The sequence below is a fragment of the Gambusia affinis genome, linkage group LG06, assembly GCF_019740435.1.
Source record: "Gambusia affinis linkage group LG06, SWU_Gaff_1.0, whole genome shotgun sequence".
NCBI lineage: Eukaryota > Metazoa > Chordata > Actinopteri > Cyprinodontiformes > Poeciliidae > Gambusia > Gambusia affinis.
The window spans coordinates 16,873,175-16,890,592 of record NC_057873.1 but is presented as its reverse complement, the minus strand read 5'-3'; the positions used below and the strand labels follow the sequence as shown (position 1 = coordinate 16,890,592).

Below are 17,418 nucleotides of genomic sequence, written 5' to 3'. Positions count from 1 at the left end.
GTACCTGGAAAATGTCTTTGTCTGATATGGATCCATAGCTAAAACAATTTCTGATTTAAATCAGTGAATGTTTATTTTCTGGACTCGGAACACTATCCAGCTCATGAGTATTCACCGTATGTAATTTATGAGAACAATTGGCTCTTTGCCAAGAGCGTGACATCACGTTCTTCAGAAAGTAGCCCACACTGCCATGACGAATGTCAAAACAAAGTATGTGCACGTCAACTTCTGTAAAGCTTGTCATAAAAAAGGCAAATATCGCTTTAACTTAGTTAATTTTACTGTAAAAATTGGTTTAGGAAGCAGAGAGTTAAACTAGCGTGAACATGTGGAACCACGGTGGTATGCCCTGTTCAGTACTCCTGTCCTTCACTTCACATGCACTTATTTTGTCGTTCACTTCCGACGACATCCATCATGGTGCCTCAGTGTGACCAAGTGACGTAGTTGCAAAGAGTCACCATTTTTGAAAAATCTAATCAAACCCATCACAGATTCAGTCCTGGAATGAGCAAATATTGTCATTTTCAATATAAGAAAAAAAACAAAAAAAACAAAAACACGTGGCAAAAAAGATTATGACTTATGTTAAAGATCAATTCTGTTTTTAACCCCAATCAGCCATATATAACAGAGGTAATATATGACTGAGACGGCTGCTTTTTCTTCCATTAGTGAACATACAGTTGAGAACATGACCGAGTACAGTTACTGTCTGCTAATACGGTAGCATGACAGTACAGTTGCACTACTTAATTTTGCTGACTTCCGCTGAATGATCATGATTTATTTTTAGAGCAGTATTGCTGCTTGTGGGGCTCCGACTCTGGCAAGTGTGTAAGCAAGTAGGCTGAGGAATATTTCAATAGTTTTTAACTTGGTGTTTAATTTCCTGTGTGCATTTCCTCTGCGGGGTTCAAAACAAGGTCATGCATATAAATCATACCCACAGGAGCAGGTAACTCCACCTACTGCACCAGTGTTGATAAAACATCTTGTTTGGCAGTTCGGTGAGTGTGAGAGTGGGTTCCCATCGAAACAATAAAACCTCTCAGTTTCAATATTAAGCTATTAGAAATGATTCAGTCAGAGCAGCTACAGTTTATAACTAGTATTAAAGGGAACATACGATGCAAAATTCACTTTTTGACCGTTTTTATACTTCCCATTTGGGTCTCAACTGGTTCTAAAAACATCCAGACACTTTTTTGGCAATAAGTTCACGTTTTATGGTGTCTGGAAAATGAGCCGTTTCAAAAAACAAGTGCGCCCTTAGCTAGTAATCCGTCACCTAGCAACTCAAGCTGAGCTTCAGCACGTTTTGTCAGCTGGTTTTACTGCTCCATGATGTACAATGGCTACTGGAATGGAAAGACAAGTGCTTTTTAGCTGATCTACCATCCAGAAACCACTTGCTGCAGTCTTGTACAGCAAGCGCCACTTCTGCTTTTCAGAGACGTATGGTTGTATAATTCCACATCTGTTTGTAACCCATTTTTACATGCAAGTATAAATGTTGAGTTGAGGGATTTGGTGACTAGCCACTCAGTTGGATTTAAAGAGCCCCTAAAACAGCTCATTCAGAAAGTGAGGAGACTAAAGTCTCACTATCTAAGAATGATGTTGTGCAAAAAATGTAAGCAACATATTTTGCACCGATCACAGACTTATCCTAACCTGTTCAAGGAAGCATAATAGGTCACTTTTAAGTCAGTATAAAGTCCTCGATGACATATAATTTTAACAATGTTAGAAGGTGCTTAGATAATCTACATTCATGTTTTCACTTTTAAAGCTCTTGGTAAGGATCACAAGTGTTCGACATTTTAAAAACAGAATTAAAACCCCCAGGCTGAATGAAGGATCTTCGAAATATCAGAAAAGTTTATGAGATATCATCTACCTCTGTAAAAAAACAAAAAACACCATTGCCTGCACCTTGCAGGTTCTAATGAAGCTTTCCTGAACATTGACATAATTTGCATCAGTCCATCAGTACCTAAAACTTCTTTTCAATGCAGCTCAATGAACATACTAAACAACCCTTCCCGGATTTTTAACCCTGCACTGATTTAACAACGTAAATGAATTAAGGGAATGTACGTTTTCCAGGAATTTAAAATTTGGCTGAACTTTGCTTTCATACCACTGCGTCTCACTACATGCCAAAAACAGCCAAAACACAGGGGCAGAACAAACAATGCAGTAAAGCTCAGGGGACAGCCTTGGCAGCACTGATAGACTCGCAATGCTGAACTGCTTTTCTCTGATAGAGAGAGTTTTATCAGAAGCCAACAGGCCGACTGTATCTGAATGAAGCTTGACTAAGCGAGACGCTGCATCTTTACACCTACGTCATGTCTGGGCTACATGCCCCGGCTGCTTCATGTGGGCAGCTTAGTTTTATCTCGCAGCCAAGAAAAATCAGTTTTTCCTCCTCGAGTACAACTTCATTTATGTACGCCATTTCTTTTAAAACCTTTTCTGCGTGACTCCGGGTTAGGGATTACAGAACTACAGGTGGGTGGCTTTGCTCTTCCCCTCCCCACATCCACACAAGGGCTAAAAGTGAACCTATCCATCCATGTTGGGCAGTGAAAGGCCCGCCTTGTTGCCTAGGGCTTACATACACCTGCTCCAACTGTGCATTCCGGGAGCTTGGCCAGTCTGTGAGACACTTCAGCACTTGTATCCATGCCAGTTCAACATTTTGTCACTTTCCAGCCACTTTCGTCCCCCTGTACTCGGAAACCTCCTAATGAAATCCCCTGGAAACAATTCCCTTTGAAGTTGCCTAATTTCCCTTAATTAGACTTCACCTGTTTGTGATTTGGAAAACTGTGGGAATCCAGCTTTTCTGTGAACAAACAGAGTCATGAAGACAGAGGATCAGAGTAGACAAGTCATGGTTAATGTTGTAGAGACGATAAAAGCAGGGCTAGATGAAATAAGATGGTTTAATCCACTGTGTGAAAATGGACAGATGTATGGTGCAACAGTAAACCTACGTTCCTACCTAAACTAAACTAAGAGAACGTTGAAGAGAAGCAGCCAACAGGTTCTTGGCAACTCAGTGGAAGCTGCAAAGATACAGAGCACAGGCCTACTATTGACGGGACTACATAGTCATGCCTCTACAGAAGAATGATCAGAGAAAAAGTTATTGTTGAAACCAGAACATTAAGGGTCGAGTTTTCAATTTCCAGCAAGCAGAAGCAGGTGCTTGGGTCTGAACAGGTCAAATTCGAGTTTTTTGGGGCCTGCCTGACAGATATTATGTGAATCAATAATTACCACAACATATGACCCTGAACACACCATCCCTTTAAGAAACTAACAGCTGTGGCAGCAATATTCTGTGGGAATGATTTTCATCAGAGTAAGAGTTGGTCAGAGATGGGACGGTCGATGGAGGTAAAGACAGGTAATCCCTACGAGAAAAACGCATCAAAAGCTGCTAATGACCTGAAGCTACTGTGAGAACTGTAATGGTTTGCATGGACGTACGAGTTAGCGTGATCTAGTCAAAGTCCAGAACAACAACCTATTAAGAAATTATGGCAAGATTTGAATATGGGTTATTTTACAAGGCAAACCTGTCATTAAAGTCAGTCTAGATATCCAAAGATGTCAAATATAATTGCAGCTGCATTGCTGCGAAAGGCGGCTCTACAACCTAGTGACTCAGGCGGAGCTGAATTCAAATGCACGCCACACTGTACAGATTTTTATTTGTTGAAAACAATTTGAAAACCCAGCTTTCATTTACCTTCTTTTTGACCATTATGTCTTGCTTTCTATGGATGTATGACAAATCCCAAATAAATAAATAATAAAGGGATGTGAATACTTTTTTTGTGAGCCTTAATCATCCAAAACTCTCAGCTTGCCTAAATATGGATCAAAAAAAGATTTATATATACATATATATGAAGTGTTTTGAATTACCTTTAAGGATCCAGTAGTTAGCAAATTTCACCTAAAATAAGATTATAGGCATTTTCTCCTTCCAGTACAAGAGTAATCTTAATTTCTGCTGTGTAAAGCTGCACATTTAAAGGTCCAGATGTTCAAATTTAAAGCTTCTACACCCAGTAATAAGAAGCTGGACCAGCTCAAGCATTTACCCAACCCAACAAACACCCAAACTTCCCACGACCAGCTACAAATCATCAGTAGACAAGTTCCTGCTTGCAGAGAGCCATAACTCTTACATGCAACCAGCCCTGATCTACATGTGTGCAGCAGGACTTATTTCTTGGGCACCACCCCCTCAACCTCCGCTAAAAAAAACACACAAAAAAAAAACACAACAAACACATACATTTTCATCACAAGGCTGTTTCCCTTTAAATATAGTCTGTTCATTGAGAACTTACTATTTTGCTCAGATCCATGGTAGTCCGTCCAAGCGGTGACCCAGGATTTTAAAAACCGAAGAGGAGACCCGCTGGCTTCCCTTTTCCTCTCTTTAAAATCCGGAGTAATTAGCAACGGGAAGAAAAAGCATTTGGGAGGAGAAGAGGGAGGTGGAGCGGCCCGTTAGCTCAACATGTGTCCTGATTTGGTATGTTTAAAAAAAAAAAATGTCCCTGTATCCTGTGCTCCCTCCCACTCCTTTCTCTTCCGCGTCCCTTCTCCCCTCTCACTCCGGGCCCAACGCGCTCTCTGATCGGGGAGGACTTCCAGCATCCGACCGCCGAGAAGCAGAGGCTGTGCGCCGGGGAAAGCAGCGGAGGAGTGTCGCTGATGCTAGCCGCGCAGCCTCACAGTAAAATCCGGCAGCGACTCACCGGGTATCGCCCCTCATAGCGGCCAACACAGAGACAGGAGGCTGCCTTTATTTTGCAAATAGCCCGCTCCCTGGTAAGACAATAGTAGCATGGAGCCTGCGGAGTGGAATGGCTCAGTCCCCGAGGGTTCCCAAGATGGGGTCCGGGGTCCACCGAGGGGGTCCGGCTAGGAAAGGGGAGGATGGGGTGGAGTTAAGAGTTACCACAACAAATGACCCTGAACACACCATCCTTTTAAGAAACTAACCGCTGTGGCAGCAATATTCTGTAGGATTGTTTTTCATCAGAGTAAGAGTTGGTCCCAGATGAACCCAGAGTAATCTTACATAATCAAACCTTACTCATGACACAAAAATAGTACGATTATCTTCCACTTTAAAAAAAATAAAAAATTTAAGCTTTTCCTTAAAAAACAAACAAACAAACAAACAAACAAAAACAAAAAACAAAACACTAACCTCCTCAGAAAAAAACCCTCATTCTAGGTCTTGGGCCAGGCAACAAGACTTCTGTATTGAAACGTGCAACACCTTTTTGAAGGTGTTATTATTTTTCAGGCAAAACCGAAGATGCTGCTTTTATTTTGATAAGAGAGCTTTTATTTTGCAGTGCTGTTTCTGTTTGCTGAGGCTGCCTGCACCAATGTCATCTCATGAAACAATAACGTCAACTTCTAAGTAGGGCTGGGCGATGCAACTTAAAAATAAAGTCACAGATTTTATGATACCAAATCCAAATTTGATAGATTTTTTTTCTCACTTTCTTATCTTAAAAAAAGAAATCACCAAAGATAGAAAATATTTCCAAAGACTGGTTATTATTGTAATAATTCTTTCTGTCGATGCATCGATTGACAATGTTGCTGTTTGCAATACTTCATTGTCACTACAACATCCAGCCAGTTAGATAAAGTTTCACTGCAGCAGATGTTCATATCTGGCACAGACTACAGTAACAAAGCTGCTAAAGGTCACAGAGATTACTGAAAGCAATAATGCTACAGAGTCCAATGTGCTAATATTTTGCAGCCCTATTCTTAACCATTTATTTCCTGAAGTCAAAGGTAAAGCCGCTCTGTTTGTGTAGACCAGCTCTGTTCTCAGCAATCAGAGCTTGAATTAACAGTACAGGCTAAACATAAGGGGGAAAATAATAACTTTTTTTTTATTGACAGCATTCTTCTTACAGACAATTATTTAGAGAAAGATAAGGTCAGTGTGAGCATTATTTCTGTCATCAGCACCATATAGAAATTATACTTGGAGTTTATCTACCATATTTGTGGAATAACTAACTTTAGTAAATAATCTTCACAGCAACCTGTCTGACACTTTTGAAAACAAAAAAAAAAAAATTTGGCTAATGCTTAATTTACCCTATGGAGGCAATTCTGGGTAAGTGATGCCCCCATCTGGTCAAACTGAGATGGTTTCAATTTTGAGACCATGAATTGCAGTACTATTCAGAGTCTGAAGGTTGTGACAGATGTTATATAACATCTGTCACAACCCCAGAATATCAAAGAGCTTTACATACACAGAGAGAATCACAGCTTATAAAAAAAAGGAGGGGATGGGGAAGAGGACAAATTCTGCTCCAGAATATTCACTATAACCAGAGTAAAGCTCATCATTCTAAAAAGTAGCACAGAGGTTGGGCATGCTGTGGTGGCATGGGGGATGGCGCGGCCCACATTTAGAGGCCTTCAGTCCTTGATGCGATGGTTGCAGGTTCGATTCCCGGACCCGGCCGACGTTTGCCACATGTCTTTCCCCCTTTGCTCCCCCCTTTCCTGTCAGCCTACTTTCGAATAAGGGACACCAGAGACCACAAAAGACCCCCTGGAGGGGGGGGAAAAAAAGTAGCACAGAGGTTTAGGACACTACTTAGAACTGTATTTTTCACAACATACCAAGATATGGCTTTGGTTCAATCAGACTAGAAGACAAAAGTGAAACAGAGCAAGACCTCTAACAGATAACAGGAAGGTTGAAGATATTGCAGCCAAATTGCTCCCTTTTATCTGTTTGCCAAAGCATTCTGGACTTCAAAATCTTGGTAACCTTTGGAAATTTTCAGAGAACTACAACCCCCAATTACAGGAAGATGGCTGTTTAAGTAATGCTAACCAGGCTAGTCATGCTAATGATTAGCATGAAGATAATATTCCAACAGAATAACCTTTTTTAACTCTCTCTCTCTTTGTATTGTACATTTTTACAGCAACTTCTCTGTTATATAGCGTTACTTTGCCTTCACTTCTATGACAGAAAGGTGTCACAGAAGCCAAATTTGTGTATACTATTTACACCCATATATAATGAAGATCATAATAAAAAAAAAACTGACTAAAATTTATTATATCTCTTCACCTGCAAAATTTAATGAAATCCAATGCAAAAACGATTTGGGACTTCACCATTTCAAAATCGCTGGGTCTGGGATAACAGACAGAAGACACCGAGGCAGCTCAAAGCCAAACAACAAATCTCAGGGATCCATTTTTAAAAACCTTGCCAGCCTCTCCTGTACAATCCCCAAACAACAGCTAACCAGCTGAGGCCAAGCCAGCCACCATGATCAATATGCTTCTCATTAGGCCGCTGGGACTGCTGCACATTATACTTCGGGCCTCTCAGCAGACCGCCTAAAAACAATGCCAACTATTTTCTGCTGAGTCTCTTCACTTCCTGGTACGGCGTGGGCCCTTCACCAACTGCTGTGCATTTCTCACATGCAGCTGTCCCACTGTGTCTCAGTCTGGCTTCTCACTCTCAAACACTCCTTAAAGAGTTCACCCACCTGGAGCAAGGCTTAGGCCAATCTCTCTCTCACAATGTTTAGTCCTCAAACATGTCTTCAACTGTATACTTCAACTGTTTTTTTGGAAAAAATTATTTACACAGATAAAAACCTTTTTTTAATGTTTGCATCTCTCACATTTCATTGTTCAGTTATATTATACATGTACAAGGTTTACCCCAGAAATTTGGAGGATTAACACCTGAACACCAAGACTATAAAGTCTTCAGAATTGCTAACATTTTAAAAAGACTTAAATAAATAAACAATGCTTAGCCTGGAGGGGACACAAGTAAAGCCTGGTGGCTTATGATACACTGGGGAAAACACTGTATATACACACACACACCATGGCGACTAGAACAGATTTTTACACTAAAATTGCATAACATAACCTTAACTATTTACATGTTGGTTGGGACTGGCTAGAAACCGGATGAAAGAAGAGAAGGATGGCTACATTCTTGGAATTAATTGGTTGGCTGGGTATGGAATAGACTGGTTTCTTGGAATTACCCAGTTGGTCAGTGGGCTGGAATTGGATAGGTAAGAACACAGAAAAAATAATCACCCCAGTCTCCTGCTCCACCTACCAATGACCCGTTCTGTGCTTCAAACTCAATAAGTACACACATGTGTTGTACTTGAAAAGAGTCGGGGCTGAAAAAATTTAAAAATTGAGGGACAGCGGGATGATGTTTACGCTTCCTTCATGCGTCACTCGCTTCACACTCTCTTTCCTCCCTCAAGTCCGGTTTTTACACTTCGTAGTTGCACTGTTGCAGCTGTTGTAGTCCTACTTCAAGAATGATTCACTCTGACCATCAGTGTGACTCTCAGTAAATCTAAAAATAATTATTTAATTTAAAAAAAGTTATGCATACTTTGAGGATTTTCTGATTTTAATAATATCCTCCATATTAATCTTCCTCAAGAAAACAATACCCGTCATAATTACATGGGTCTTTGTAAAATCAAATCTTTTGATTTTTTTTTTTAGGGGGTTTCACCAAACAAGCACAGCGTGTAAAAACAGCAGGTCTTATTTTAAGACAGTGGTCTCAAACTGTGTTCCTCAAGGGCTGGTTTCTTGCAACTTTTAATTGTATCTCTGCTTCAGCGCACCTGGCTCCAATGTTAGCAGAGCTCTGTAGTGCTCAACTGCATGCGAGTGAGGCAGTTTCACCATTTAATGCAAGTGTGTATGAAAAGGGACACATCTAAAAGTTTCAGGACTCTGGCCCTCGAGAACTGCAGTTTGAGATCAATGTCCTAAGAACAGTTATGGTGACTTCCAGTTCTGCATTAAACTCTTCATTGTTACATTTATTTCATTGTACTTTATACGTTTCCTCATTTCTATCCCACTTGGAGTCTGTCATCATCTTGAACTGTAATTTTCCTCCACTAAACATAGATACATGCACTAATGCACCAAAATAGCAAGCCAAGGTCCTGGATGATTGGTTGGTTTCTTGGATTTACATGGTTGGTGAAATTGGATGGTTGGTTAATTGGATGGATATTTAGTTTTTTTTTTAATATTTAGATAGTTGGTTAGTGAGTTTGAACTGGGTGGTTTATTGGTTAGAATTAATTAGACTGATAAATAGTTGGTTGGACACAGAGCTAAGTTAGTTTCTTGAATTACATAGTTAATTGAAGGGTTAAAATTGAATGGTTGGTTAGTTGCAATTAATGGTTTGTTAAGAGTTGGATAGTTGATAGGCTCATTGCGAGTGGATTAAAATTGGATAGACATGTGGCTGGACTGTTGACTGGAAGGTTCTGTGGTTACAAAATATTTTTGATCAATTAACTTTCTCCCATTTTATTTGATTTTGCTGTGTGTAAATAAATGGTAGAAAGGACTTAGTGCCTAAATAATGATGTGGATGAACATGTGTGAGAATACCCAAGTTGATGCTTTGTTACTGATGCATTATTACACAAAATTTCTTGAGATAATAACTTGTGGCATGTTTATAAGACTGAAAAGAAATATGCTGTTAAACCAGCTTCATGAATTGGCGAGCTACACATTTTCAGACGACCTTTGCCATCATTTAACAAGTCGTAAACAAGCTTTCATTTTCAATATTAAATGCTGCAGACTAGACAACAATCTAAACTTTAGCAATTCACAAGTTAATGTTTAACAAATCCTAACATATTTAGCAGATTCTATGCAAAACAAATTTATTTAGTCTCTCTGTTTACTACGAGACCACTCGAATTGAAGCCAGACGATTTGCATACCACACGATAACACAAAAGAAGGTTTCACTCTAACTTATGACCTGCAGAAAATCAGACCACACTCCATCACTGTCTTGCTCCTTTTCCGGTTTATGGGGCCGTAAAAAACACAACAGAGGAGCCCAAAAATAATTTGTTAATCAAAGCCATTGTTTGAGCCTCCAGGGATTCGTCGGTGCACTTTGTTCCTCTTACAAACCCGTCACTCATGTCCAGCTTCATCATTTCACACACAGCCAGCGCCGGGAGGCAACAAACCAACCACCTGCTGTTTGTGCTGCCTCAGTGCTTTTGGAGGCTTTTCAGGTCCCCACACGTTTAACCGAGCCCGCACCTTGTGTATGCGGAAATTCCTCCATAGCCTCCCGGCGTTGTGAATTGCAGGATGTGGAGGAGGCGGCGAAGAGGATTCGAGACAATGAGAGACTTAGATGGGGGTTGAAGTAGAGCGGACAGGATGATTAAAAAAACAAAAAAACAAAACAAAACAGCAGTCTGAGTGCAGATTGTGTCTGGATCCTGTGGAAATGCTCCTTCCATGGATGACATATCTGCTAGATGACCAAACAGAACTTAGCTGAATTTCCTCTTTTTGACTTAAAACATTTGTAAATCAACTATTGGCGGTTTAATGAGATCGGAGACTTAGCCATACACGAACAAACACACTTGATTCTAAAACAGGCAGTGTGCCCTCAGTATGGCCAGCCAATATGGGAAGAAAAAGTCAGGCTGTCTAAATTTAAATTCTTAATTATGTAACATACAATATGGTGCCACTCAGCGGCTCACACTCCATAGCCCAAATGGTGCCCCAGAAGTTTTCCCAGAAGCACTAATTATGGTCCATATCATTCCAGAGATTACTGCCTACCCAGCCAGTCTGGGAGCTGGCAACCCTCACGTTCTGGAGCAGAGAGATAAAGGCTGTACAATAAAAACCAGCGGTGTACGACACTAGCTTGTCATTTGTGCTTCTCAAGGGGAATAAAATCTGAAGCAAAAACCAAAACATGCAGTGACATTAACATTAAATATCTTCTAAACTCTTAAATTAGAGAGGCAGCTGCTATTACAGGAATAAACCTATCATTAAAAACAAGTGAGTGCTATCTGGCTTTCCTGGTTTAAGCTTTTTATAACCCGGCGTGGACTCTATGACAAAGAGGATTTCAAACACCCCACGGTTGTTTACCCAACTCTCCTGAGAGATAGGCGTGTAGTTCCCAGAATGGGTGCTTTAAGCGGCAAAAGATTTAAAGGACAATCAGTGTCTGACTTACTGTCTTTTTTTTCTCTTAATAGACTAAAACATGTGTAGAAAAACAGATACAAAGAGAGTCATAGCATTCCTTTATAAAACAGGTAAGGATAGGAAAATCCACTACTAAGTTTTTACATTTTCTCTGAGTGCTCCATAAAGGGATTCACACCTACTTCACATTTCTGCTACGTGGCAATGACAACATTAAGAAGAAGAAAATAACTTAAGTGGAAGAAAAAAGAAGGCATAGCCTTTTAATTCTCTCTTTCACAAGTATGGTCTTCATCAGAATTGGCATACGCTTCTCTGAGTCATTACTGGCCTGGGAGTCAGTTAAGGTGTAAGCTAGCCTGGTTAATAAACAGCCCCTGGTCCTACGCGGTGCTTCGTTATTGAGAAACAATTACTTACTAGAGAGGTGGACTTTGTTAAAGTTTTAAAGAACGGGATCTGATTTTACCCAATTGCTAACATTAGGCCGTGATGTTGATGATGCACCGGCTCTACCCCGTGTTCCAAATTATTACGCAAATTGGATTTAAGTGTCATAAAGATTACATTTTTTGTTGCGCTATTAAATTTATAGAAGGTGTTGTGTGTCAGGGCTCTTTGAATCACTATAATTCATTTCAGAGAGCTGGGTTGATTAGTTTGTCTGGTGAGCTCAATTAAAGGAAATCTACTTAAGAAGGATGTTCCACATTATTAAGCAGGCCACAGGTTTCAAGCAATATGGGAAAGAGAAAGAATCTCTCTGCTGAAGAAAATTATCAGATAGTCTAGTGCCATATGACAAGGTATGAAAACATTAGATATTTAACAAAAACTGAAGCGTTATCTTACTGTGAAGAGATTTGTGGCTGATTCAGAACAAAGATGGGTTTGTACAGATAAAGGCATAATGAGGAAGGTTTCTGTTCGACAAATTCATCGGATTAAGAGAGCAGCTGTTAAAATGCCCTGACAAAGCAGCAAACAGTCATTTGAAGCTGCTGGTGCCTCTGGAACCTCAAGGTGGAGGATCCTCCAGAGGCTTGCGGTGCATGAACCTACTATTCGGCCACCCCTAACCAGTGGTCACAAGCAGAAATGGTCGCGGTGGGCCCAGCTGTACATGAAGATTAATTATCAAACAGACTCGTTCACTGATGACTGCTGTGTAACCCTGGATGGTCCAGATGGACGTAGTAGTGAATTAATGATGGATGGCCACTACATCCCAAAACGGCTGTGATATCAGCAAGGAGGAGGTGGAGTCATGCTTTGGGCTGAAATCATGGGGAGAGAATCATTGGTCGGCCCCTTCAGAGTCCCCGGAGGTATGAAAATGAACTCAGCAAAGTATATGGATTTTCTGACTGATCACTTTCTTTCATGGTTCAAAAAGAAGAGCCGTACCTTCAGTAGCAAAATCATCTTCATGCATGACAATGCACCATCTCATGCTGTAAGGAATCCCCCTGTGTCATTGGCTGCTATGGGCACAAAAGGGGAGAAACTCATGGTGTGGTCACCATCCTCCTCTGACCTCAACCCTATTGAGAATCTTTGGCATTTCCTCAAGCAGAAGATCTGAAGGTGGAATGCAGTTCATATCAAAACAGCAACTCTGGAAAGGTTTTCTGACATCCTACAAAAAATTCAAGCAGTGTTACAGTCAGAGGAAAGGTGAAATACGCAAGTCACAATTTGTCTTACTGTAATTCGTATTGATGATTAAAATGATTCTTTTACTGCAATTATTTGTAAGAATAATCACGGGTTCTTTTTGGAACCTAACCCCCACGAAAAACGAGGATTCACTTACAGTATACTGCAATAGTTCATGACTTGAAAATTATACTGACCATCATCTGCATTGACCATTTAAGAAAATATGAGAAAATATCACTTGCATAATAATTTGGAACACGGTATATGAAGCTTACTTAGTTGCACTCCCTGTAAACAACCCAGTGGGGAGTAATGCCATGACATCTTGGTCAGCAAATAAACTGTCTTATACATTCATCTTGCTACGATTTTAATTGCTCAATATTTGTAAGTGTGGCCAACACGAACTGAATGGCTTAATTCACTTACCCTGTTGCCATTGCCAAACTACATTTCTTTGTAGGCACACTGCAATTCTAAATCAACGTCATCGCTCACAACTCCCCCTTCTGTTTGCTGATTGGCTCAGTTCAAACCCAACTGGAAAAATCCAGCTCAATGGGAGAAATCCCAGATGGAGGATAGGTGGACACAGTAGTTTTTCAGGTTTGCAGTTGTACCATGTGTTTGTTTTCCTTTACAGATCATAGATTGGACAGTGCTCTGTGACATGTTCAAACTTGGTATATTTATTTATAACTTATCTTTGCTTTAAATCTCTCCACAACTTCATCCGTGACCTGTTTGCTGTGTTTCTTGGTCGTGATGATGCTTATTTGCTCACTAATTTTCAAGCAAACCTCACAGAACATATGCATTTATGTTGGGATTGGCTGACTTCTGAAGACAATTGGCTCAACTGATTTCATTTTTGGGTGTAAAATAATTGTACTCCATTTTCAAATGATTCTCTCTATTGCTCTAAAGCATAAAATCGTAATACATTAGATTGAAGCTTGTAATGCGAAAATATGTCTAACAGTTGAAGGATGTGGATTCCTGTAAAAGGCACTGTTACATTGTAGGTGAAAGCCAGCGACCCAGCAGGTTTAGGCAGCTTTGGAGCACAACAGATCACATGAGATTATCTCTCACTGATCCACGGTGGAGTAGACAGCGGATCCATTGATTCCTCCACCTCCTAGCACCCCTCCAGACCCTCAGTTAGACATTGACTACAAGAAAGAAAGAGGAAAAAAATTTCTCTCTTTACGGGAAACGCAAGACACATTTTGATTTTTAACGACTTAGAAGAGAAAACTGAGCTTACTAGTCAAACAATAAATAAATAAAAGCTAATAAATTGTGAGAAATTACCAAGTAACAGGAGATCTGTTTAGGTTGTCTTGCCATTGTCTTTCTAACCTGCAAAATAAAAGTCGATGAGCTCATCACACGTCCACATGGTGTGATCTCAGGAGCTTGGCAAGTGACCTACTGACACAAGCTTGACTCTGGACACTTAAAGCCAACCCTGTTCCCTCTCCTCTAATCCGAGCAGCTTCCATCCCCTCAGGTGCAGGGACGAGACAGAGCGTTAGGAGAGGGCTGACGTTGTAAATTGATTGCAATCACAGATCTGCAGTTGCCAAAATAAAAACCTGCTGAAGCACATTCGGGAAGCACTGATAGAACTGGGTAGGAGAAGCATGTTGTAGCACTGTTGCAGTTTGGCTACATGGATTCATCTGACCTACTTTCTCCCCAACTAATGTGCCTGGTCTGAAGAGAGGAAGGGAGAGCTCATGCAGACAGAGGGCTCTGAAAAAGTAAATGTCATCCTTGTTGAATCATAAATATATTTTTGGTACCTACCTCTTCTTTTAGAAATACTGATATACGTCAAGAAATCACTTAAACAGAACATGTCTGACAACATGAAGTAGGCTAAAAAATGTACAAAAGGTACAAACTTTGATCTGAAGAGATCAGATGAGTAATGAGGTCAGTGACATCCATCACTCTGGAAAGAGTTGGAAACTTCGAAGGCTTTTGAATCTTGGGCAAACCACAAGGACAGCCATTTATTGTAATAATGGTAAACACTAACAAGGGTGTTTGCAAACCAAAAAACAAAGAGTATAAATATAAATCAATTTGAAAATAAGCTTAAAGTTAAATACCCTGTGTTGAAAAGTGGTATAAGAACACTGCTTCATGTAACTGAAGTAGTCAAGTAGTCTATCTGATAAAGTATTATTTCAAGGATAGTTTGTGCTCCGATAGTATGGATTCATACAGTCTAACAATCTTTTGTCACCAAAGATTGCAGTGTCATGAATTGCATTATATTTTCAGAATAAGAGACCGTTTTGAGTCCAAATCACCCACCCTTACATGGAACAGCAGTCAATCTTCTCAGAAGCAAGTCTTACCAAAATTACTCCCAAGAGGGCATCTATGAGTCACCCAGAGGTCACCGGAGAAAGCAAAAAGTATCGAAATCACAGCAGGTCTCACTTGCCACAGTTTAAGATCAGAATTCATCATTCAACAATAAAACAAACTGGGTAAAAATTGCCTCCATTGGAGTTTTTCATGGTAAACATTATGTGGACTGACGAGGCAGAAGTGTAGGATAGGGTGCATGCATCTTGTTAGATCTGGTTGTTTCAAAACAAAAACGTTAAACCGACTGCCTAGCAGGGTGGTGGTTCTGTGATGGCCCTGGGCTACTTTGCTGCTTCAGAACCAGGATCTTCAGCTCGCTGGTAGAAATTGGGTTATGTAACAGGAACAACATTCAAAACACACCAGCAGGTCTGACTCTGAATGGTTTCACAGCATCTAGTGCTAACTGGGAGAGCAGGTCATGCAAAGTAGATCTCATAAGATCAGACAGAGTATAGCCATCCGATTGGCTTCAAGCAGTACAGATGCTCTGTTCTCAGTGTAGCCTCGACATCAGTGCTTCTTCCATAATTGACGTACACAGTCCAGCTTCATGGTGCTCCAGCTCCTTCCTGTTCCCTAACAAACGCACCAGATAAGCTCCAGCGCACCGTTATCTGAATTCAAAAGGCCATTGACCCACATTTCAACAGCTCTTTTGTTGTACAGTGCATCCATTTGTGTCTGCTTTCACACACACACACACGCACGAGAAAAACAATGAGGATTCAAACACAGACAGTGGGGTAAAATGACTGAACATGAGTGGGAGTATTTTTTTTTTCAGCATCTCAGTCAGGTTTACTAACTGAGCTGACAACAGATAGCGCGACATAACTGCTATTATTAATCCTCCTCCTAGAAACAGCACAAAAAAGCGGCTCCCAGATGGGACCTCCTCCTCCTCCATCCATCCATCCATCCATCCATCCATCCATGCTTCCCACGCGTTCATCCAGCCCCACAGCAGATTCCCGTCTCTGTGTTTCTTCTTACCTGCCCTCTCTCAAAGTTTTCCCTCTCCAGCTCCAGGCTGTTGGCCCCTCCAGTCCGACGGATCACTTTGGGGATAGCGTTGGGGACTTGCTGCATGGAGCTTTTCACTCGATCCATTGCGGGTTGCAACATGAAAAAACACGCTCACACGGGTTGAAAACCAGAAAAATAAGACAAAACTCTCCGCCGACTAACAGTCGAAGCTGTGGGAAGTACAACCCGAGCAGCAGAAACTATGGCGGGCAGCCGTCCATGCTGCTGTGGAGGACTCCCCGTCCCGTTTTCACTGGAGCACTTTCTGCCTTCCAGTCAATGACAGCAGCAGCAGCGAAAGCGCCCGGGCTTACAACAGGACACCACTTCCTGTTTTTCACATTTCAAAATAAGAGCTTACGCAAGCCAAAACACGATGTGCGGTCAAGGAATGAAATACAAAGTTTAGATGTGTTCAGTTCTTAGATGTGAAATTAATATTTCAAAATAAATATGGCAGAAAATTGTGTTTTGTATTTTTTTTCCCAATGATGATTTTTTTTTTACACTGACTGAGTGTAGCCTCAGTCTACACTCAGTCTTAAGTCTTAGTCTTAGTTTCAGTCTTAACTTGGTCTTCACTTAAGGGGTGTCAAACTCCAGTCCTCAAGGGCCGGTGTCCTGCAGTTTTTAAGATTTGCCACAGGTACAAAACACTGGAATAAAATAGCTCAATTACCTCTTTCTTGTGTAGCAAAGTTCTCTAGAGCCTTGCTAATGACCTAATTATTCTATTCAGGTGTGGTGCAGCAGAGGCACTTCCTAAAGTTGCAGGGCAGTGGCCCTCCAGGACTGGAGTTTGACACCTATGAATTGGTCTTCACTGTAACACTAGATTTGATAAATCAAATCACATTTAAAAACAATTGTTAAAGCAGCCTGAATACAGCTGAATGACTTACAAAAACAAAAAGGTGTCTATTTATATTTCTACTTCACACATATGCACAACTTTAAGTTGGTCCATCTTATGAAATAACATTAAAACTACTGAGGTTTGTGGTGATGTGAAAAGGGAAAAGGTTGAAGAGGAGTGAGTACTTTTTAAAGCCACTGTATAGTACAGGAGATGAGAATGTGTGGTCAGTATCTGCCTCAATGAAGTGGACTTTTAAATAATGACAAAAATTCTGTGAAACATTTCATTGAGATTTTAAATGGCTTTATATTATTCATATATTAATTATTTGTTATCATTTTTTCCCCTGCTTGCACCGCTTATAA

General features: G+C 40.6%; 1 protein-coding gene across 2 annotated transcripts in view; it reads right to left on the bottom strand.

Annotated features, from left to right (window-relative positions):
- The window catches only part of hip1 (huntingtin interacting protein 1), a 47,870-nt gene extending 31,398 nt beyond the window's left edge, over positions 1–16,472 (bottom strand). The window contains exon 1 of one of the 2 annotated variants that reach the window (XM_044119426.1): positions 16,162–16,472. In XM_044119426.1, the coding sequence (XP_043975361.1) occupies positions 16,162–16,293 (132 nt within the window). In that variant the 5' untranslated portion in view covers positions 16,294–16,472. Of the gene's footprint in view, positions 1–4,382; positions 4,932–16,161 lie in introns of those variants that run through there. The other variant, XM_044119427.1, reaches the window with a different exon arrangement.
- Positions 16,473–17,418: the final 946 nt, after the last annotated feature.